The sequence below is a fragment of the Heteronotia binoei genome, chromosome 1 (assembly GCF_032191835.1).
Source record: "Heteronotia binoei isolate CCM8104 ecotype False Entrance Well chromosome 1, APGP_CSIRO_Hbin_v1, whole genome shotgun sequence".
NCBI lineage: Eukaryota > Metazoa > Chordata > Lepidosauria > Squamata > Gekkonidae > Heteronotia > Heteronotia binoei.
The window spans coordinates 255,595,134-255,618,722 of NC_083223.1; the positions used below are offsets into that span (position 1 = coordinate 255,595,134).

At 46.1% G+C, this 23,589-nt stretch overlaps 1 protein-coding gene across 2 annotated transcripts in view; it reads right to left on the reverse strand.

Annotated features, from left to right (window-relative positions):
- The window catches only part of MEF2D (myocyte enhancer factor 2D), a 201,334-nt gene that overhangs the window by 23,684 nt on the left and 154,061 nt on the right, over positions 1–23,589 (reverse strand). Inside the window, exons 5-8 of one of the 2 annotated variants that reach the window (XM_060253752.1) lie at positions 11,493–11,630; positions 11,214–11,348; positions 3,749–3,959; positions 1,315–1,371 (exon numbers count right to left, since the gene is read on the reverse strand). In XM_060253752.1, coding sequence (XP_060109735.1) covers positions 1,315–1,371; positions 3,749–3,959; positions 11,214–11,348; positions 11,493–11,630 — 541 coding nt within the window. The remainder of the gene's footprint in view (positions 1–1,314; positions 1,372–3,748; positions 3,960–11,213; positions 11,349–11,492; positions 11,631–23,589) is intronic. The other variant, XM_060253743.1, reaches the window with a different exon arrangement.

A 23,589-nucleotide genomic window follows, 5' to 3' on the forward strand; every position in this document is an offset into this window, starting at 1 on the left:
AGTACCCAATGGTCAATTACTTGTCAGTCGCTCTAGTGCTGCTGGCCAGATCAACAGAAGGCGGCATCAAAAGCCAGCAGTTTGGGCAGCTGGCGGGGGCTCAGATCTATTAAAAGGGTTCACTAGCCGAGACCCAGCGTGGCTAACTTGGTATTGATCCAACCTTGTCAGAGGTGCTGCATGTTATCTCCAACCTGTCCAGTGGCCCTGGACTATCAGAAAACAAACCCCAGTGTGTTCTCTGAAGATACAAATGTCTCTGGGGAAGTTCATCTACCCCACTCCTTTCCACCTCTAGTACATTCTAGATCAGGGGTCCCCGACACGGCGTCCTTAGCGGCTATGGCCCCCACCAATACCTTTCCTGATGTCCAAGTATTTTTAGAAAGTAAGTGAGTCTTTTGCCCAGCCAGGCTTCTCATTGACCACTGGAGATCTGATTGGCTGTGCAGATTTTTAACAACATTGCTTTGGCAGCAGCTGCCACCACCACACAAGAGTCTTCACTCTGTAGTGGGAGGCAAGCTGTGGCAGCGATTTTGTGGATGGCTCTGACTCCTGTGGCAGTCTTTTTGTGGCTGCAACCACCACACTGTCAGAATTCCGAAGGTGCCCTTGGTCTAAAAAAAAGTTGGGGGCCCCTGTTCTAGATAGTTAGATAAGCCAAGGGCACCCAAAAACACTGGGGCCTGGAGAGCAAGCTCTATGAGGAAAGGTTGTGGGGCTTGAGAATGTTCAGTCTGGAGTAGAAGAGGCTAATGGGGGACATGACTGCTCTCTTGAAGTATTTGAAGGGCTGCCACTTAAAAGAGGCAGGGAGCTGTTCCTGTTGGCAGCAAAGGAGAGGATGCACAATAATGGGTCTAAATTAAGGGCAGGAAGGTACCAGTTGGGTAATTTTTTAAAAGTAAGAGTTGTTTAACAGTGGAATTAGCTACCTAGGGAGGTAGTGGGCTCCCCATCACTGGCAGTCTTCAAGAAGCAGCCGGACAAACACTTGTCAGGGATGCCGTAGGCTGACCCTGCATTGAGCAGAGGGTTGGCCTAGATGGCTTCTTCCAACTCTGTGATTCTATGGTTCTATAAGCCAGGCCTGGCCCAGGAGAAATCAGGTAGCTCAGAGTTGTCACAGCCGCATTACAAGCACACAACTCTCCAGGAGTGTGAGCACCCTTCGTAGCCCGCATCATAAAAGTAACACTTCTGAAACCTTGTAAAAGATCCCTCTCTTCTGGATACACAAATCAATATTTTCCAAATGCAATAAAGCCTGGTTGCCAAAAAATGCTAACTTGGCTTTTCACATCCACTTACCCACTGGGCTTGGGCAGGCGCCGTTTGTGTTGTTCAAATCTCCTCCAAGCATTGCCCCTACAAAGACACAATTGGTGGAAGGAGTTAGGTTTTATCTAGGGTGGCATTCAGACATGTCACCTCCCATACCCCAAACCAGGAGAGCTGCAGTCCTACACCACACGTTTAAGACTCTGCACGAGCTTCCAGTTTGTTCCCAGCACAATGCCAGCGTTGGGAACAAATAGCACAAGGCCAATGTATCTGAAAGACTGTCTTTACCCCTAAGAGCCTGCCTTTATATGGAGCTTATTGCTGGAAAATCTGCTTCAGGTAATCTTATCTTCGGAGGTCAGAAAGGCAACTACGAAAAGACTGCTCCATCTTAGTGGTGGCTTCCAGGCTGTTAGCACAGATTCCAGTTTCAGCACCAAATCAAAGCTGTTGTATTTGACAGATTTCAACTGAGGTAGCTTTTCCTTCTAGATTTTGTCCTTTGAAACTATCTGGCTGCCGTTTTATTTATTCTTCTGGTGTATAAACATGTTTTATATAGTATTTAGAATTATATTTTAAATAGAATTACGTTAGCTGCCTTGTGGACTGCAGGATATGTCAGGCATTTGGGTCATCACTAGGCAATTTACCCCTCTTCAGAAAACATTCTGGAAAGAACTGGATATGGTGACATGACTGCAGTGTCAGGCTGTACCCCTAAACTATGCTTATCTACTGGAAGGTGAGTGCCACTCTTATGCATACAGGGCTTTCTCCCTGTGATCAGGAACCTAGGCTTTTCTGGGTTTCTGATGGCACAGACAGAAGTCTAAACACAAACCACTGTGTTGCCTTAGATCCTGTGTGCATGTCTTCCAACAAACACGTTGGTCAGGGTGGGGCCCAGAATTGTGATTCTGCTCTCAACCTCTTGAGCAGCCTTTCCAGGTATGAAATCTGGGGGGGAAAGGCTAACACCTCTCATTTTGCTTTTTCCATTTAACTCCTGAAAATGACAACTGGCCCACCTCACTAGGTTGTTGTGAAGACTACATGGATCTGCTAAGCGAGGAGTCTCCCGCAAAAGAAGAAATCTCCTTTAAATGCTTATTTATTGGCCTGGCATTATGACTATGGAGTAGGCATCTCCCCAGAATATTAATTTTTTAAAAAACCCTCTTAATCAAGCAACCATATGAGTTTCAGCTAATTTGTCAATTAATTGATTACTTTTGCATAAATTTGTGCCTGAATAAAAACTCAACGTCTGCAGGAAAAAACATGCTCTGTTTTTAGATTAAGTATACAGCAGGTGTCATTTTAGAAGAGGCATTCCCCCTATCTCCTGCCAGCTACAGATTTTTTGGAAAGCACTAGTATTAAAAAGTTGTAATAAATTTATTTTTAAAAGTCTGCTGTCCAGTTAATTGGGGGTATTACTTTTTAGCCTATCAGAAGAAAAGTAACTAATTTACCTGAATGACTGACTAAACGTTACAGCCAAAATTACAGTACTATTCATTGCAGAGGATTTATACCCCCTACTGCTCTGCTTTACTAATAGCGCAATCTGAAGAACACTTTCCTGGAAGTAAGCCCCACTGATTAGACCTGAGTAGCATTCTAAGTAGACCTGTTTATGATTTCTCTCAAAAGCACCCGAGGTGGACTGCAGTCTAACAAATCAAAACAGAATAAAACACCACTGATAAACCATTTTAGAACAGCATATAAAATAAAACTAACAGAAGCTGCAATTCTAAAATCTGAACGATACATAGCAATAGAAAGGAGCAAGAATCCAGTAGCACTTTAAAACTAATAAAATTTGTGGCAGGGGATGAACTTTTGTGAGTCAGGCACAGCTCTGAAGAAGTGAGCAGTGATTCATGAAAGCTCACCCCTCCCCCCCTGGCACAACTTTTGTTAGTCTTCAAGGTGCCACTGCACTCCTGCTCTTATCTGCTGCTACAGACTAACACAGCTGCCCATCTTGAGCTATAAACAGCAGTGCTAACAACCAAGAATTAAGAGAGCCAATGTGGTGTAGCAGCTGGATCCTTGAGCTAGGATCAGGGAAACCCAGGTTCAAATCCCTGCACTGCCCTGAAGCTCACTGACTCATTTTGAGCCAATCGTTTCTCTCTGTTTAACCTATCACAGCGGATTGTTTGTGAGGATAAAAGCAGGAGAAAAGAGACCTGCGTACAGCCATTGCCTTAAGCTCCTTGGAGACAGGGGAAGCTAAAAATATACTCAAAAAGACAGAAAAAAACTCTCTTCATAACAAAGACCCTCCAAAACATTAATCTGGAAGGCTAGAAAACAGCATATTTCTTGATCATATGATTCACTTGCCTATAAATAATAACATTTTGCAGTTTTGTATATTTTTTTAAATATACTTTTTTATGTTTATAATTTTTTTTAAAAAAAAATCAGCAGCAAAGCAGTTTACCAGCGCTGGCTGGTCGCTGTGGTAGGCCCGGGGAAACGGTGTTCCGCTGGAGGGCTGGTTGCTGCGGCGACAGGAGCCGTGGGTCAGTCAACGAGGAGGTCACCAGAGACTGAGTCACTAAGGAGCCTCCGGGGTTACTGAACTGCAGCGTGTTCTGGTTGGTCACTGGAACCGTCACGGGCATGGCAAAATTGGGAGCCGGAACTGCAGACTAAGGAAAGAAAGAGAACGCAGGGTTAGATCTTGAAGCCCCCAGGAGGCTGACAGGAGAGGGTCACGACTGCGCACAGTGGACAAGAAAACAGCTGGGATTAGCTTTGCCAGGCAGAAATCACACCATCCTATGTACACACACCAGCACGTCAATACAATTCGGATGCTTTTTGACATCAGCCAACGTCTCAGGACCCTTTCAGACTTCTTTTTTTTAAAAGCTAAATTTTTCTTCTTGACTTATGCTCATCATTAGGAACTTATATCCCCTCCCAGAAAAGGAGGTGGCTCATCTGAGGGGAAGCAGGCTTTTGAGTCAGACCTATAATTAAGACTAATTGCCATTAATAAGCCAATTTCAAAACCATGCAGTATGACCCTGACGTGGTGGAAGTTTTAACTAACCATGGTTAGTAGAGCAGCCACATCCAGATAATCATACTAACCATGGTTAGTTTAATTAAACCCTGGTTGGTTATCTTGCCATGTCTGAACTGAGCCATCTGGTGCTTTTGCAAGGAGGCACTTATCATCTACGGGACTGGAGACAGGGAAGGCAAGCTTGCAGTGGAGACAGGCTGGGGTCCGTAAGACCTTAGGATGGGGGAGGGGAGCAGAGAAGACAGATTTTTAATTCTGTCTTTCCCCCCACCCAAGGGAGACAGGCACTGTAGCTGAGAACCTTCAGGGTAGGCTCCAGGCAATGCAGTGAGGAAAGAGGGCAGTACAACATACAGGCCTCAGATTCAGCAGGAGCTCACAGGAGCACAGCTCCTGAACTTTTCTGACGGTTCCCCCTCTTCTTCCCCACCTACCTTGTCCATTGAATAGTAGGTGCAGCTGCATAACAATCCCTAGATTAGGAGAGCAGGCAGCCAGCCAGCCATCAGGGGCTTTGCCACACCCCCAGCAGCCCTCATTAACCCATGGAGAAGACTGCGCCACCCTTTCTCCACTTCTTATGTGATTTTGGGTGGCGGGTGGCTTGCTGGCCTTTTGACTGGGGGGCGGGGCCAGGAGAGCCCCAGGCAAGCAAGGCCTGCTTGGGCTGGCTGAATCTCTAGCCAGCCCAAGCAGGCCTTGCTCACCCGGGGCTCTCCTTTCTTGCATCAGGTTGCTTTTGGCTGGGGGGAGGGTGGCATATGCTAATGAGTTATGCTAATGTGCTCCACCACCTATTTTTCTACAAAATGACCCCTGACAACATACATATGATTCTCTGTATATGACACTGCGCCTCTACAAGAATTCCTCACCAGGCAACAGGCTCAAGAGCATAAGGCAGAGTGATGAACTTGCCCTCTTCTCTCTCCTTCAGTCTCAAGACTATTGTGGAATTTTTCCCCCCTTAGCCTCAAAAGATTAAGGCAGAGAGCTGAGATCTTTCCAAGTCAGAGCTGTGCCACTTCCTGGGATGGCTTGTTAGTGAGGGCTGGGGGGAGGGGGGGAGGAGCACGTTCATCCACTTTCAACCCCAAACCTATCACTTCCAGACAGCTCCATGTTCTCAGCTGCCAGGGACATTCTCTGGCATTTGGAGGGCATCGTGCATGTACAGCTCTCAGCCAAAATATGTATTGAGGTTTTGGGAAGGCAAGGTTATTCAGGGGGAAGGACAGATGTCTCTTCTGCAGAACAAGACCCGCACTCAATCTAGAGCACCACTCTGCCTCACCTTTCGGGTCTACGTGGCCACAGCACCAGAGGGAATGTAAAATACATGCCCTGCTCAGAGGCTCACACCCTCGGCCCAAAACAGGAAAAGGAACAAAAGATTTGCAACCACACGTTGGCAAGTAAATATTTTTTGTTAACAAAATCAATTAGAGAAGAAATAAGTTAATGCAATGTTGCAGATACGTCTTGGTGGTGTTCTCTCTCTGAGACACACCCAATCCTCATTTTGCTTTTTAATTTAAAGAGCTCTACCAGAACTCCCAAAGTCAAGCAGCACAAAGAGAAAGTGCTCAGCTGAAAAGAAGAAGAAGAATAAAGTCTTTTTACAGGCTCACTGTCCTGACCCAGATGGACCAGGTTAGCTCTGTCTCCAAAAGATCTTGGAAGCTATGCGAGATCAGCCGCAGTTAGTATTTGGATGGGAGACCACCAAGAAAGTGCAGGGTCGCTCTGCAGACGCAGGCAATGGCAAACCACCTCTGAAAGTGTCTTGCCTTGAAAACCCTAAGGGGCCTCTGTAAATCAGCTGTGACTTGAGGGTGAAACAAAGAAACAGGCTTACTGTTGTGAGAAATGCATGGCGGGAAAACAATTCCATTGTCCTGAATTCCTGGAAAGAAGGCCAAGATATAAATGGGAGAATAGGGGAGGGACGGTGGCTCAGTGGTAGAGCATCTGCTTGGGAAGCAGAAGGTCCCAGGTTCAATCCCCGGCATCTCCAACTGAAAAGGGTTCAGGCATATTGGTGTGAAAAACCTCAGCCTGAGACCCTGGAGAGCCGCTGCCAGTCTGAGTAGACAATACTGACTTTGATGGACCGAGGGTCTGATTCAGTGTAAAGCAGCTTCATATGTTCAATACAAAAATATCTGAACAGTATGTGCCAGAGGATTGGCAACCAGAAGCCCCAAACTACATCTGGCCCACTGACAGTTGCTGCCTGCATTCTCTTCCCCGTTACCAATTTAGGCCTAGTTCTTGCTGAGAATCTCTGTCTGGGCTATACCACTTTGGATTGTAGCTGGGGTGCTGTATAGCAGTTTTACACGCACAGAGATATTGTCTTGGATCCTATGACACTGTTTGATGTAGTGGTTAAGTGTGCGGACTCTTATCTGGGAGAACCAGGTTTGATTCCCCATTCTTCCACTTGCAGCTGTTGGAATGGCCATGGCTCTTGCAGAGTTGTCCTTGAAAGGGCAGCTTCTATGAGAGCTCTTTCATCCCCACCTCACTGGGTGTCTGTTGTGAGGGAGGAAGATAAAGGAGATTGTGAACTGTTCTGAGACTCTGAGTGGAGGGCAGGATATAAATCCTATATCTTCTTCTTCTTCCCCTCACATTTCTCTCCTGCCTCTGCAGAGGTTTTTTCCTCCGTTGCAGTACTCACTTCCTCTGCTGCTAGCATTACTATATGCACAAGATCAATATTCTTCAAGGAACCCTCTCACCTTAAGAAGCGCTAGTGGCAGAGGAAGTGAGCACCACAGCAAAAGGAAAGCACCACAGCAGTTTCAGAGAAGCCCTGAGGGGAACAAACACCACAAGAACAAGCCTTCGTTGTTTGTTCATTCAGGGAGGGGGCATTCCAACGTGCCAATCCCACCAGTAGTCTGAAGCAGCATGGCTCCGACACACCTTTATCAACTTAGTGCAAAAGCTGTATGGAGCGAGGAGGAGGAAGAATTGCAGACTTATACACCACCCTTCTCTCTGAATCAGAGACTCGGAGCGGCTTACAGTCTCCTTCTTCCTGCACAACAGACACCCTGTGAGGTGGGTAGGGCTGAGAGAACTCTCCCAGAAGTTGCCCTTTCAAGGACAGTTCTGCGAGAGCTATGACTAACCCAAGGTCATTCCAGCAGCTGCAAGTGGAGGAGTGAAGAATCAAACCTGGTTCTCCCAGATAAAAGTCCACACACTTAACCACTATACCAAACTGGTTAGTAGAAACTAACAGCACTATTTATCTGGCCACTTGAAATGGGTGGGCTTTTATTTATTTATTTTATTCTATTTTTAGCCTGCCCTTCCTGTAGGACAGGCTCAGGGCGGGATCAATATGTTGACCCACCTCCCTAGTTATTCCCCTTCTCACACTGGTCCTCGTTGTGGACCAGGCCTAATAGTTCCAAAATTCTCTCCTTGTCATCAGCAAAGGTCCACCTGAGCACCTTCAAAGGGCGGCAGACAGCCATTCAGTTGCTTCTTGTTAAGGATCTGGGTTATTTTTAAAAGGTGTACCACAAGCTGGTTGGAAATGGCTCTCAGCATCGAAGAGGTTCCAGGCCGAAGGTCAAAAGGGGTAAACAAGACAACAAGTGTGAACAAGAGAAGCTTTTGAACACTGGGAAATCAAGCAGCTTCTGGGTCAAGGCTCCCCTTGATCTCCCAAAAACCACAGTCTCGGCTCAGTTAGACCACATCTGTGAGGAGGTGGCAAAGTTCACTACAATCAACATGTCAGATTCCCTTCCCAGGCGACCTGAAACTCCCATCAGTGTAAGAATGGAGACCGTCTCCCCCCCTGGATGCCTTCAGTTAGCCTGGCTTACTGAAGTCAAAGAAGAGAATGAATAAAAGAGGGAAACGAAAGAGACCTGGAGTGAAAGGGGTGATAGGATGTTAATCATTTCACAATGAAACTAATTCAGGACATGTTTCTAAAAAGTATGTCTATGAACACCCCCCCCCCAAAAAAAAAACCTGGTTTCAAGAAACAATAATAAACTCCAGATAACATGAACAAAGACTCCCAGAATATGTGACCCACAGGTTGTTCAAGTGTGGTTCTTTAGGGCTGCCAGTTCTGGGTTGGAAAATTCCTGGAGACTTGGGGACAGAGCCTAGCTTGGGAGAGGAGGGACCACAGCAAGATATAATCCCGTTAAGTCCAACTTCCAAAGCAGCCATTTGGGGAACCCTGAATAGGTGAAGAAATGGGGATAGTTAGGATTGCCAACCTCCAGGATGACAACTGTCATCCTGGAGGTTGGCAACCCTAATTATACCCATTCCTTCACCTATTCAGGGTTCACTGGGTACAATGGGGAAGACTGAAGGCGTTCCCATTGATCCTGCTTCCAGCTTCCATTTGCTGATGGATACAGTTTGCACAAAGCTAAAGAAGAAGAAGAAGATATTGGATTTATATCCCGCCCTTCACTCCGAAGAGTCTCAGAGCGGCTCACAATCTCCTTTACCTTCCTCCCCCACAACAGACACCCTGTGAGGTGGGTGGGGCTGGAGAGGGCTCTCACAGCAGCTGCCCTTTCAAGGACAACCTCTGCCAGAGCTATGGCTGACCCAAGGCCATGCTAGCAGGTGCAAGTGGAGGAGTGGGGAATCAAACCCGGTTCTCCCAGATAAGAGTCCGCACACTTAACCTCTACACCAAACCGGCTCTCCTGAACACATGTAGAATATGCGATCAAGTAATCTGGGGGGGGGGGGGGGGTATGGATAGTGCTAGAGATCAGGGGCAGGGGCAGGGGCAGTAGGTATGACTTGACTGAACCCTGTACTTCCATGTGTTCTTTTATACTAAATAAACCCTTCAAAATAACATTTCTTTCTTTTACTAAATATGGGCTTTCCAGCTGAACAACCTGACAATCCCAAATTTCATTCCTGATTGACCCAGAATTTAGATTTGACCCACTCGGGGGCACTGCCCAGTAAAGCTGTCACTCGAAAAAGAAGTTAGGAATTAATTTCATCAACCAGGTTTAAAATCAGCAAGACAAAAAGAAAGACATTTTAGAATGCCAGAGCTCTACTCGGATGGTGGGGGCCAAGAGGGGTAGCTGTTGGTTATGTGTTAATTCAGCTGATAAATTTGAGTTAGCCCACCACCACCACCAAGGAAGCACATGCTTAACTTTCCAGACGAAGTCAGAGGATCTCAAAATACACTTATTTAACATTGACTGGACTGTGCCTGCTTGCTTCAGAAAGCAAAATTGTTTTAATGCCGTGCCTATGACTTTTATTACCCATTCTTATTTTTACCAGGTGATTACTGGGGAATGCGTTTGTTGCTAGTCTCATCTAATAATTTTAAACTAAGATTTTTGTGATGTGTTTCTGCTCTTTCCCAACAGATATTACCCAGAGGAATGTGGGCTCAAGACTCATTAGGACATAGATCTGGGGAACCTGGGTTCAAATCCCCACTTTGCCATGGAAATTCACTGGGTGATTTTGGGCTGGTCAATATCTCTTAGCCTAACCTTCCTTACCAGTTGGTTGCTGTGAGGATAAAATGGAGCAGGGGCAAATGATGTTGTGTCTCCATTGGGGGGGAAAGTAAGGTATAAATAAACAAACATACACACACTTTTTATAGGTTCCCTGCCCATCTATTGACACCAATGTTCGCTCTAAGCTGTGAAGTCTTGTGAGCAAAAATTCTACTTTGTGAGCTACTGACATTGAAGTTGTGATATACTGCATAAATTAGTGTGCTCAGGGACCATCTTTCCTGAGCAGGCTGAGCTAAGACAAAAATGAGTGAGCCAGAGGCTAAAAAAACTGAGTTAGCTCACATGAACTCAGCTTAGAGGGAACACTGATTGACCTTGGGCCTATTTAACTCTAGCAGCTTCTGGCCTTTAAAAAAAACAGGCCTAATGACATAATGTTTCTAAATCCATGCAGTGCCTTATGAGGCCTTAAATCTGTCACTAGTCTAAGAAGGAAAAAAACGCTACAAAAAATTCTGAGGTTTTTTTTTTCTTTTCACCTCAAGAACTTCAGCATCTGTCAAACATCTTCATCCTCATTCCTACACAGAAAGGAAGGGAGCAAAATCAGGCAAAGTCCAATACTAGGAAAAGGTCCTCAAAAATCAAAAGCCCAGTTCAGCACACCACTTCCAATGTGGCCTAACAAGGCCTTGGCATAACTAGGCCTCACTACTGCCAGCTCTGTTCCTTAGCAACTGGGCTCACTCTAACTACTGAACTTCAGAGGGCTGTTTCATACTCTTTGCCTTAAGGGTGCAAATTAGCTGAGGCTCCGTGAAAGCCAAACCATGCAAAAATTCCCCCCTCCATAATGTTTGCCCCTCATGGAAAGGATTGCCAACTTTTTGTTTCAAAGAAAAAATTCCGAGTGCTTTGAGGGGGGGTGAGGAGTGCAGACTGACTTTGCGAAAAGAGAATTGTTTTTAAAACAGGGGTATGTTGTGTCTGAGAGGCAGCTTTCAAAATGAATTCACTGCCAGGCAGAGAGTGCTTTCGAGCATGTGAAGAATGCCTCCCCTGGAAGGTGCCAACTCTTTTCTTTTTAGAAAAACCACACATACACATACACACGTCATTAAATGAAGAAAGGAAATAAATTCAAAACCCCAATTCCCAGGCTTTCAGCCTTTCTGTCCTACCATGAAACAGTCCTAAGCAAGAAATTCTGGTCAAACCCACTGGCTCAACCAGCACCTAGCATAACACTGCTTGTTTTGATATTATTATTATTATTATTATTATTATTACTATTTATTAATTGCTGGGCATGTTGGCAACCCTGTCCATGGAGAGGGGGGAGGGTTCGCAGGCTACCAGCTGCTACTCACTGCGAGCCTGTAAGTCTGCATCATTTTATCAAACTCCTCATCAATTTTTTTATATTTCTCTTCCGTCTGTGGCGTCAACGTAAAGACATCATCCCCGTCGGGGCTTTCACACTCTCTATGCTTCTTGTTCAGCGCCTGTTACGTGGCCGGGGATGGGGGAAGGTGAGGGGAGGGTAGTTTGGATTGGGAGGGGAGAAATCAAACACACAAAAAAAGGAAAAGAAAAAAAAAAGAACAGATAATGAAGGATTTTCGGCCTGGGGTAGCACGTTTACTTACGCCGTAGCGCTTGAACAGTATATCAAGATCCTCGCTGGCTTTGCGATATTTGTCCTCCATCAGCGGGCTCTGGTCGATGGAGTCATCGCCGTCAGGTTCCGGGCTGTCACAGCCGTTAAAACCTTTCTTTCTTAATGTCTGAAAGCACAACCAGGAGAGGTTCAGGCCTGAAACTAAATCCAGAGCCAGAGAGGGAGAGAAAGCTGGAAAAGGAGCAACGTTATTACCACCAAAAGGTACAGCATTAAAACAGTAAGACTATATAAGTTGCGTAGAAGCTTTACATATTGTAGAGACTGTAACTTGCATTTCTTACTGTTGCTGTCTCTTTCAGGGGACACAATGCATTGAAACAGCCAACTATGATCTGTGGCAAGTCTGGAAATTAATTATCTTGACACCTTGAAAGGAAAAGAGGGATTGCAAGAACCTGAGGATTCCTTAAGCTTGTTCATAGGGTGGGAAACCATGACCTTCTGTCTCAAACAAGCCTGTGGTTAGTGCCAGCCAGGGCTTAAAAGACTATTATTGAGGACAGCTGGATGTCTCTTTTGTCAGTGACCACCATTAAGATCTTATCTGTCAAGAACAATGCTCTTTGGGGGATATACCAGGAGAGATGGTCCTGAGGATACGTGGGTTCCCGACTGTTAAGAACCTTGAAAGTTAGCACCAAAACCTTAAACCTTGTTACCAGCCTCCCCCCCTCATTCCATCCCAGCACTACAAGATCTGCTGGACTTGGACAATAGGTCACATCTGTGAGGCAGAAGCTGCCATCTTAATCTTTGTAATCTTAGATTTTATATTTGAAATTGGTTTTTTACTGTTTTTATGATGTAACTCGCCCTGAGCCTGTTCTACGGGAAGGCGGGCTAAAAGTCGAATAAAATAAATAAATTAAACCTGATCTGGTATTCCACCTGAAGTGGCAAAGCCAGCTCAAATGGAAGGCTATAATCTAGCCATAAATATCTACACAATGTGTAATTGGAGAATCTGAGGATTATAATAGCGGAGTTTGAGTTATATTTCCAGCATAACTGCTGCACTAGTTAGAGAAGACTGTACCTCTTTCTCTTTCAGGTCAGTTACAATTTATGAAAAAAGAGCAATTACACATTTCAGATGCATACTGGACGTGTATCATCAAGACCAAAAAAACCTCTCTCCTGTTAAATACTATGCCTACGAAATTTCTGTTCCACGTGTGGCAGCCAATTTGAAGACTGTCTTCCTCATCCACACTTAATCATTGTATTTTCAAAATACCAGAAGCAATTAGCCTGTATTATGGGATCATCACTTGCCAATTTCTTTTTAAAAGTCAAAGCTGCAACATTTCCTGGAAGTCTTGAGCGCTTTTTGTGCCAATGAGAAATTTAAAGGGGTGTGAGTAAAAAAAGGGGGGGGGGGCGCAAAGAGGAGGAAATTGGTCTTTTCCAAACAGGGTTAAGCATTTTACCTCAAAAGCCAAGCTGGAGATCCTCAGTGTGTGGAAATCAAAGAAAAACACCAGGGAATCTACTTTTTTGTCATTAACCTTAAAAATATGCAGTTTTGATGAGGTGGAATTTTTCAACACTCAGCACACTAAAATTATACAGGGAGGGAATGGATTTTTCTATGCTCCACCCCCCCCCCCCCCCGAAACATCCTTTCCTGCTGCTCTCTCCATTTTCAGCAAATGGATTTCCACAAAGCTTCGAACTGCCAACTGAACATCGCGCCAAAAGCAGAATTTAATGGTAGAATGGTAAGTAAAATCACAACAGCCAACATGGCTGGTCAGATATCATGTGGTTACGTTTTGACAATAGCTTATAATGCCATGGCCAAACACTTGCGTAGTGCTGCAAAATCCAGAACAAGGACATCAGAAACGTGGAGTGGGGTGCCAAAAAAGGAAAACTGGAAAAAGGAAGCCATTTTTTCAGCTTCAGGAGAGATGAAACTGGAAAGAAGCATGAGCAGTTTTCAGCCCAGCCATTTCAAAAGATCAAAAATTGTATTCATATCTCATCGACTTAAAGGCACCTCCAGTACGAAGTTTTCTTGCGCAAGAACATTTCTAACTGAACAATGTCTTGTTTGAGGCAAGCTTCCTTAGTTCTTTCCTATTTCTAATGTGCTTTTTAGGGGGGTGAGGGAGGAGAGACAGAGGGCAGTGATTGTTCTTAGAAATGAGGCTACACTCATTCTTCCCACAGGTGGAGAACAATAGGAGATCAAAGGTGACCGTTTTTTAAGGAATATTTCAAAGTGATGAACTCAGGCTTGGTTGGCAACCCCTTCTTCCTTAACAAGCTAAGGGTCTTTTCTCCAAGCTTTTCAACTATCCCCCGCCCCCAGCAAAGAATCAGCTGGCATCTCTCTTTCTCAGCAAGCTACCAAGAGGGCAGAGAACAGGAGTGTGGAAAGAAAAGCAAGGTGTTCAAACACCAGGGCTCAAAGAATGTGCACGTCCTCGTTATGGTCCCTCCAGCACAGGACCAATCTATGGCCAATTGCAAGGGGGCCTTACAAACAGAGCAAGAGTAATCGCCCAACCGTGGTTAACAATTTGCATTGCTGGAGGAAAGAGAACTGGACGACAGCTTCAAAACAGGCAACCCACAGAGCTCTGCCGGCAAAAGATTACCGTCTGCTGGGGGGGGGGGGGGGGTAATCAGCCCTGACCCGCATAGGCCGGTCTAGCCTGATCTTGTCAGATCTCAGAAGCTAAGCAGGGTCAGCCCTGGTTGGCATTTGGAAGGGAGACCACCAAGGAAGTACAGGGTCGTTATACAGAAGCAATGGCAAACCACCTCTGAACACCTCTTGCCTTGAAAACCCCACGGAGTCACAATAAATCAGCTGTGACTTGATGGCAGGGAAAAAAAAGATAATCAAGGTACCACCTCTTAGGCTACTACTGCCCAGGTTCAAGCAGGCACCTTTGTGGCCTCACCAGGTCCAAGGAGGCAGTACTGGACACCTCCCATGCTGCCGATGGTCAAGAGCAAGCCAAGACCCTGAAGTGCAATGACATCCACCCCCTTAGAAGGAGATGATATTGGATTTATACCCTGCCCTTCACTCTGAATCGCAGTCTCAGAGCAGCTTACAATCTCCTTTACCTTCCTCCCATGACGGACACCCTGCAAGATAGGTGGGGCTGAGAGAGCTCTCCCAAAAGCTGCCCTTTCAAGGATAGCTCTGCAAGAGCTATGGCTGACCCAAGGCTATTTCAGCAGCTGCAAGTGGAGGAGTGGGTAATCAAACTCGGTTCTCCCAGATAAGAGTTTGCACACTTAACCACTGCACCAAACGTATTGACAAAGGGAGCAGTAGACTCTCAAAACCTTATACCCTGGAAATCTCATTGGTCTGTGAGGTGCCACTGGACTTGAATCTCATTCATTAACTGTAAACTAGCATGGCTATCCACCTGGAACTACCCACCTTACTGTGTTGCCCCAAATCGTCATTTTGGTGGCTTACCCAGAGAACCAGCCATGCCCTCTAATGAGTTACTACACAGGAACACTAGGCCACCATCAGGATGAGCCATCATTGAAGATGGCAGAGAAGATAGGGATGATTGAAGATAAGACAGAGAAGACAGGGATGTTGTTGTCCCAGGTCTCATCATGGCACCACCCACCACAGACCACTGAGGTCCAGTTCGTAACTTCGACAAGACATTTTGTAGTATAGAGATTGTAACTCAACAGTAGGGGTTCATGGTTAAACAAAAATGATCTCAAGTTTAGTCAAGTTGATGGTGGGGGAAAAATCTCCCTTTGCCTGAGACCCAAACAAAACCTATGCTGTTGCATCCCGTCATTACCCATTCTTTCCTACCTTGTACCCCCTTCCAGTCATTACCCATTCTTTCCTACCTTGTACCCCCTTCCTTTCCCATCTCCCTCTGTGTGTAAAGTATTGTCAAGTATTGACTTATGGTGACCCTGTAGGGTTTTCAAGGCAAGAGATTAACACAGGTGGGTTTGCCACTGCCTGCCTCTGTGTCATGACCCTGGTATTCCTTGGTGATCATTCTCTTGCCCAACCCTGCTTAGCTTCCAAGATCTGATGAAATTGGGCCAGCCTGAATCATCCAAGTCAGGGTTTTGCAATATTAGTGGTCCGTGTTTGGCGAAATGATATTGTTCAGTGTTTTCGAGGCAAGAGACATTCAGAGGTGGTTTGCCGTTGCCTGCCTCTGTGTAGCAGCCCCAGACTTCCTTGGTGGCCTCCCATCCAAGTGCTAACTGGGGCCAATACTGCTAAGCTTCCAAGAGCTGACAAGATTGGGCTATCCTTGTCCATTTCCCTCTGCTCAACTGAAATTTAGACTGTAAGCTCATCAGAGCTGTGCTCACCTTCCGGGGGTGAGGTTTTTTTGTTCTCATTGCTGTAAAGAGCCATGTACCTCCATGATGGTACGTGAATTAATCATCTTAGTGCAACTTTCTCTACTGTCCTATGGGCATAGAGAGCAGCCAGCCCTTCAAAAGGCGAACCTTGGGCAACAAATAACGCCACCACCATGTGCAATGTGGGTTGCAGATTCCTGAGACCTTGCTAATCGTGCACATGGGCCTGCTGGGTCTCTGGGCAGCTTGCTTGGAGGCGGGGGAAGGGAGTCTGGGCTGGGTTGATCCAGCCCTTTCCAGCTGGCAGCCACTACAAACAACATGCTTCAACTACAGAAAAAAAACACAAAGTACTTTTATGTCGGTAACCGGAGGAGAGTGTCGACAGAAGGAAAAATTTTTTAAAAATAGTGGGATGGCATGCATTTCCTGCCTCCCTAACACACAGGGATTCTGGGATTCAGAGGCCATGGTTCAGCATAAACCGTAACAGCCTGGGTGATGCAGCAGATATGGGTCGACATGGGGAAGATCCAGATTCAAATCCCTGCTTAACCACAACACAGCAAATTCCAACACTTCAGCTTATTTGGTGTAGCCAGTTTGGTGTACTGGTTAAATGCGTGGACTCTTATCTGGGAGAACCGGATTTGACTCTGGTGTGACCTTGGGTCAGTCACAAGAGCAGAGCTTCTCAGAGCTGTTCCTCTCAAGAGAAGTTTCTGCCAGAGCTCTCTCAGCCCCACCTACCTCACAGGGTGTATGTTGTGAGGAGAGGAAGGGAAAGGAGAGTGTAAGCCGCTCTGATACTCCTTCAGGTAGTGAAAAATGGGGTATAAATCCAATTGTTTCTTTTTCTCCTCCTCCTCCTGTTCATCCTCCTCACTCACAAGGGGGTGAAACTCAAGACAAACTTAGGACAATCTATTTTCCAACTTTTAAAGAAAGGTTAGAGAGAACGATAATGTTTGAAACTTTCCTGACGGGTATTATCTGGCACTGTTAAGATCTACTGGGGAAATCGCAAGATCCTTGTCATAAATCGGGGCCAGTTCCAGATTTTTGGGGGCCCTGGGTAAAGAGTTGCCAAGGGGCTCCTTTCCCACTTACTCACCCCTGTCTCTGCATGTGAATCCCCCCTTGCCCTGCTCACAAGCCCTCCCTCTACCCATGCTCACAGCCACCTGCACTACCTTCAGCCCTTTCCCTGATGGCACCGGGCAGCATATGCAGCTAGACATATGGGTGACAAAGCATTCACAAGTGAGCAGGCAGGGAAATGGGATGTTGGGGGGAGATGGGTTTGGCTGCATTGGGTCCTGCCAGAAGTTCTGGTTCCTGGCAGCTGCCCACCTGAGAGTATGCTGAGATCAGCCCTGCATACAATACTGGCTTAATGAAACCATATCATAGGAGTTAGTGTCTGATGGCTGGCAACATTGAACCCTTTCCAGCTTTGGTGTGTGCCATCAGAACTCCCTCCTCCCATGTTGTCCACAGCGATAGAGTCCAACACAACCGTTCCAAAACCACAGAGTTTGATGGACCTAATTACTTAAACTGCAAGCTATCTGGGGCAGCAGCCCATCTTTTGAAGCTTATGGAACTCTGCAAAATGTCATGACAGCCTTATGTAAATAAAATGAACAGGCAAACTGAAGGCCACAGAGCTAGTTCCCAATATCATTTAGCAGAATCTGAAACATCAGCAGGACCACAAGGAAACCGGCAAGATACATAATCTGGCATGAGCTGCCCGGAACTTCAAAGCATGTGGTCATTGGTGTGGCCTCTTTAAGGGGACTTAACCTTCCTCATCTGATTACGGGAATGGGGAATTCTTTGCACTAATTGTGCATTCACTTTTGTTAGACGTGAAACCTTTGGAGTGAGCCGGCCTTTGTAGTTCTGAGAAGAGAACATGTCAAGGGAGAGGAGTTAAAATTCACTCCATAGGAAAGCAACCTCTATCCCACACAATGTTAGCAGACTTCCACAGTTCTTCTCTGCTGCCACAGACAAGAAACCGATACTCCGACATTCCAACGGGTTTTAGATTGCAAGAACACTTGAGACAAAATGCGACTCAGACAAAACGAGGCACGTAATTCTTTCCGCACGAGAGCCCATGGTTTGATTCCAGCACCGCTGAGTTTCACCGGTGATAAAACCATTGTTATTCCCATAAGTGGCTTGATCACATAAAACCAGTCCTAAATGGCAATGCAGGCTTCAGCAGGATGTAGGGACCATCCACAACACCTACAAGTGTGTGCTCATGCAGTTTTCCATGCCATACTGTTCAAATCCCTGTTGTACAATGATGCTCAATAAGCGATTTCCTTGGACTGGTTGTTTAACTTTCTGCCTAACCTAGCCCAGAGGTCTGATGTGAGGATAAAACAAGGAAGAGTAGGCTAGTCTATATGCCCTGCAGAGCCTTGTGCTCTTCTGACCAGCACTGATTTACAGTCCCCAGCCCAAGCAATGTCCATCTTGGGCTGAGATCAACTGAGATCAGGGCCCTGTAGGACTTGTTACAATCCCACAGGGCCTATAAAATGGAGCCATTCCACCAGGCCTCTGGCTGAGGCATCGGATGGTCCAACAACATCAGCCTCCCATGGCATTTGTATATTGACCGTTTCTGGGAGCAGTTGACCTGATCCGTCCTTATCCATCACCCCTTTCAGCATGGGGTCAGTGTATTTTAGTATGTAATTAATCAAACTGTTGGTTAGGAAACCCAGATTATCACTTGGATTATTTCATGTTTTTACTTCATATTTGACTTCTTAATGACTATTTAATGTTTTGAAGCGCTGCTGTATTGTGACATGAGGTGAGCCGCCTGCAGCCACAATAAACAAACAAGCATCCGGTTGATTGGTTTAAAACCCCTGTAAATGGCTGAGGGCATCTCAAAATGGGGGGTTGTGTACCTGTATTCCGCCAAGGTTACAAGAATGAATTAGGACACAGAAAATCCCCTTAAACCTGAATTCACTGCATGGCCTCAGGCAAACTGCTTTGAACCTGATGGAAAAACAAGATAGAAATCTGACCTCTCCATCTTTGAGCCTCACCTGTAATGTTGGAAAAGCAACCAGGCTGGCTTCCCTAAACAGCTGATTGATGTTTCTCTGAAAGGATCGACTTGTTTCATGGTTATGGTTTCAAACTGGCCTCTCCTTTTGATCTCTCTCCAACCTGCCTTTCTGTTGCTTGTTAATTTGAAGTATAAACACATCTGCTATGGATGTACACTCCACACATCTGATGAAGGGAGCTCTGACTTTCAAACACTTGCTCTGGAATACATCTTGTTTGTCTTGAAGAGGGCCACTAGACTTCTGTTTAACTTCCCTAAGCAACGTCCTTGTGTAGTTTACAGATATGCCAGGGCCTCAGGGCAGAGATAGATCCTTCCCAACACCTGTTACTTGAGACCTCCTGGGATCTGAAACCTGGAATCTTCTATTCATAAAGCATGCAACAAGCAAACTGGAAGTGGCTAAGGAGCATTCGAACAAGGGTAGTGGCCTCTACAAATCCTGCTTTCCCACCAGTTATGCCGGAGGCAGCTTACCAAACAAATATTTAACATGTATCATATTTTTAAAAAAATACAAACAGACAGCACTTAGCACAACTAGCAATCCACCCATAATTTATAATCCGATGGGAGAAGGGAGGTAAAATAAAAGCAGCTTCAACAAAAGTGGTAGAAGAAGTTCATAACATCACTGAAGCCAAAGTCCGGAGGGGGAAAAAATAATAAAATGGTCATCATCTGACTTCACTTCTCTGGGCTGACATGGGGGGTAGGGGGAGAGATAGAGGAAGAAAAGAGACCTTTTAACAGTGGAGCAAGAAGAGCATGGTTTTGACAAAAGTTCGAGAAACACCGATGTAAGCAAACAAGAAGCCGAAGCCAGGAAAGGACTCATTATTCTGAAGATAATTAATCATGGGCTACAGAAGGCTGCAAGGAATAATTCTCCAAATTACTACAGTCTAAGACTTTCCCCAAGCCAAAACAGGGAACTGGCCTGTGTTCCTCCTCTGGCAAGTGGAGAATGAAGAGTTAAAATGGCAATGCTTGCAATCTCCTGCGCTTTGGAAGTACATTCATTTTTTATCAGCCTTCCATTTGCTTGGCACTCAGCACAAGAAAGAAAAGCTTTACATTGTCGGGTAGATTTTCTTTTCCCCCTCCCTCCTGCCAGCCCTACATCTCAGAACAGAAAAATGGGCCAGAGCGAATCTCTGTAAATTATCTATGGAGAACAAGCAAGGCAGTCTCAACCTTTTCACGTGCCGCGCGTGAACGAGGCTGCGGTCTCTGCTCCAGAGAGATCTCCTCCTGGCTGTCGCTGACGTTGGCATGCTGATGAACACTGCTGAAGGGGAGGACCATCACAATGGGCAACCGTGCAGGGAAGTCAAGGGCAAAAGGTCACAGGTAACAAAGTGGGCCAAGAATTCTTTTCAAAAAGAGCCAGAGAATCTGAGGCTTGCTCACACTGTGTGTCCAACTGGGTAGGGAAAAGGCTTTACTTCAGTGGCAGAGCTTATGTTACCCATTGCTGAAGGCCCCAGGTTCAACCTCTGACACCTAACAATACTAATCTTGGTTAGCAGGGCTGGAGAAAAGCCCCTGAAGAGCCAGTGACAGCAGTTTGATGCCCTATAAAGGGAGTTTCATAGGACTTCTGAAATCTTGAAAGAGTCTGTAGCTTGATGCATGGGCACAGCTGAATCTCGTCAGGTCTCGGAATCTAAGAAGGGTCAGTATTTGTATGGGAGACCTCCACAGAAGGTTCTGCAGAAGAAGACAGTGGCAAACCACCTCTGCTTCTCTCCTGCCTCGAAAGCCCCTTGCTGGGGTCACCATATGTTGGCTGCAACTTGATGACATTCTACACACTTGGTAGCAGAGTACACACTTTGCTTGTGGATGATTGGTGCTCGAGAGGGGCAACGGTGTGAGAGCTTCTAGTGTCCTGACCCCACTGATGGATCTCCTGATGGCACTTGGGTTTTTTGGCCACTGTGTGACACAGAGTGTTGGACTGGATGGGCCACTGGCCTGATCCAACATGGCTTCTCTTATGTTCTTATGATTGTAGGTTTAATCCCTGGCATCTCCAATCAAACAGGAGAATCACCCACAACGTGGATTGCTTGGTAACACGCCTGCCTGTTGGAGAGACCTCTGTGCTTCCAAGATTCATCACTTTTGTAGCACCCTCTTCAAGGCCTCCCTGAGTACTTTTCTTCAAACCTGGTGCATGGATAATAGCATTAATAGGCTGTTCTTGGCCTCACAGAAAGGCCTTTGCTCCTGGAAATCAGGGGGCCAAATGCCAGTCTGACTAAAGCAGGCTGTCTAGGCCAGCAGTTTGAAAGTGACAGCTACACAAACTACCATGGAAGATCCACAGCATAGCAGTCAAGAAGAAGACGACTGCAGATTTATACCCTGCCCTTCTCTCTGAATCAAAGACTCAGAGCGGCTTACAATCTCCTATATCTTCTCCCCCCACAACAGACATCCTGTGAGGTGGGTGGGACTGAGAGGGCTCTCACAGCAGATGCTCTTTCAAGGACAACTCCTGCGAGAGCGATGGCTGACCCAAGGCCATTCCAGCAGCTGCAAGTGGAGGAGTGGGGAATCAAACCCGGTTCTCCCAGATAAGAGTCTGCACACTTAACCACTACACCAACTGGCTAGATGTCAAAAGCCCCAGGGTCAATCCCCTTTACTTTCAATTGAAACATTTCATTCAACAGAAAAGACCCCGAAGAACTGCTGCCAGTCATAACAGGTAACCCTGAGCAAGATGGACCAACAGCTTGACTCAGTGCACGACCATTACAGAGGAACTTAAAAGCTACCTTCGGCTCAACTTCTTCCATCTGAATCCAGTCATTCATAAGCTGCTAGGCAGAAGGACGGCCTGTTCATCGCGCACTGAAGTGCAGGGCAGCTTTTGAGGAGTATTACACAAACAGCTGGTGCGGAATAGGAGAGCCCAGATCTCCCCACGGCTGTGGATCACTGGCAACACGTTCCACCACTGTTCCCAGGTTTATGCTGCCTTTCACAGTTTTTCCGGTCAAATACAAATCCAGATGTCGGTTTTGACCTAGAAAGCTCTAAGCAGCTTTGGATCTACGGGCTGTAGAAAAATCTACCCCTGCCCTTACCTAGATCCCTAGATTGACCAAGAATGCCCTCTTAATACCATCATCCGTGTGCCACAAAACACTTCCGAGTCATGAAGCATCAACCATATGCTGCACCTGGGACAGACCCTATCTCCTTGTAAAACAACTGTCCCAAATATTGCCTGTTGGGAACACCCTGTACAATGTGGTTAGCGCGAGGCCAGGCTAGCCTGATCTTGTCAGATCTCAGAAACTAAGTAGGGTCAGCCGTGGCATTTGGAACAGAGGGCCACCTCAGAGGCAGAGTGGCAAACCACCTCTGAACATTTCTTGCCTGAAAACTGACTGGAATCGTCACAAGGCAGCTGTGACTTGATGGCACTTTCCACCAGAAGGAGGAGGAGGAGGAGAAGGCGGAAGAGATTGGATTTATACCCTGCCCTTTGCTAGCCAAAGGAGTCTCAGAGCGGCTTACAAATCTCTTTTCCTTTCCCCTCCCAAGAACAGACACCCCGTGAGGTAGGTGGGGCTGAGAGAGTTCTCCCAGATCTGCTCTTGAACATGACAACCTTTAAGAGAACTTGTGGCTGACCCAAGGTCACATCAGCACGGGTATGAGTGGGGAACCCAGTTCTCAAACCCAGTTCTTCCAGATAAGAGTCCACACACTTAACGACTACACCAAAGTGGCTGCAAGTTGCTAGAGTAGCCATTCTTCAAGGGTTTGATTGGACATGAACATTAAAGCGTCAGGCAGTGCCGAGTCTGCCATTTTGCACATTGCAGCTGCTGATGTATATTTGGAATTGATGTAGGTTGACTTTGGTTTTTCTAACAGACCCTCAGCCGATATAACCACTATCATCTTTGGACAGAGCTTTCAGTTTGCAAGACCTCAGCAAGGCTGTTAGACAAGACTTTTGTGAAGTCATTAATTCGTAGGGTCATAGGCAACTTGACAACACTTGGCACACATATCTTGGCTTTTACACCGTTGGACTGTAGGCTGCTTCATCCAGGCAGATGAGAGCATGCAATAAACGGAAAGGGTGTGTGGTTCCAGAGACGGTATCATTGGTATGAGAATATGGGTGTGTCCAAGCATGTCCCTATTTTTATCTGTGAAATATTGGAGGGTATTATTAGGTCTTGCCCTGACCTGGATAGCTAGCTCAATCTTGTCAGTTCTTGGAAGCTAAGGAGGGTCAGCCCTGATTAGTATTTAGATGGAAGACCACTGAGGAAGTCTGGGATTGCTATGCTAAGGCAGGCAATGGCAAACTGCCTATGAACATCTCTTGCCTTTGCAACACTATGGGGTTGGCATAAGTCAGCTGCAACTTGATGACACACTACAGATACATTGTTAGATCTTGCCATTAGCCTTCTGTGACTTGGGACTGCACTCTGGAACAACACAATGATTATACTATGACAAGGGAAGCTCAGCAGTGACAAACAAACCAACTTTCAGTTTGATGTAGTGGTTAAGTGTGCAGACTCTTATCTGGGAGAACCGGGTTTGATTCCCCACTCCTCCACTTGCAGCTGCTGGAATGGCC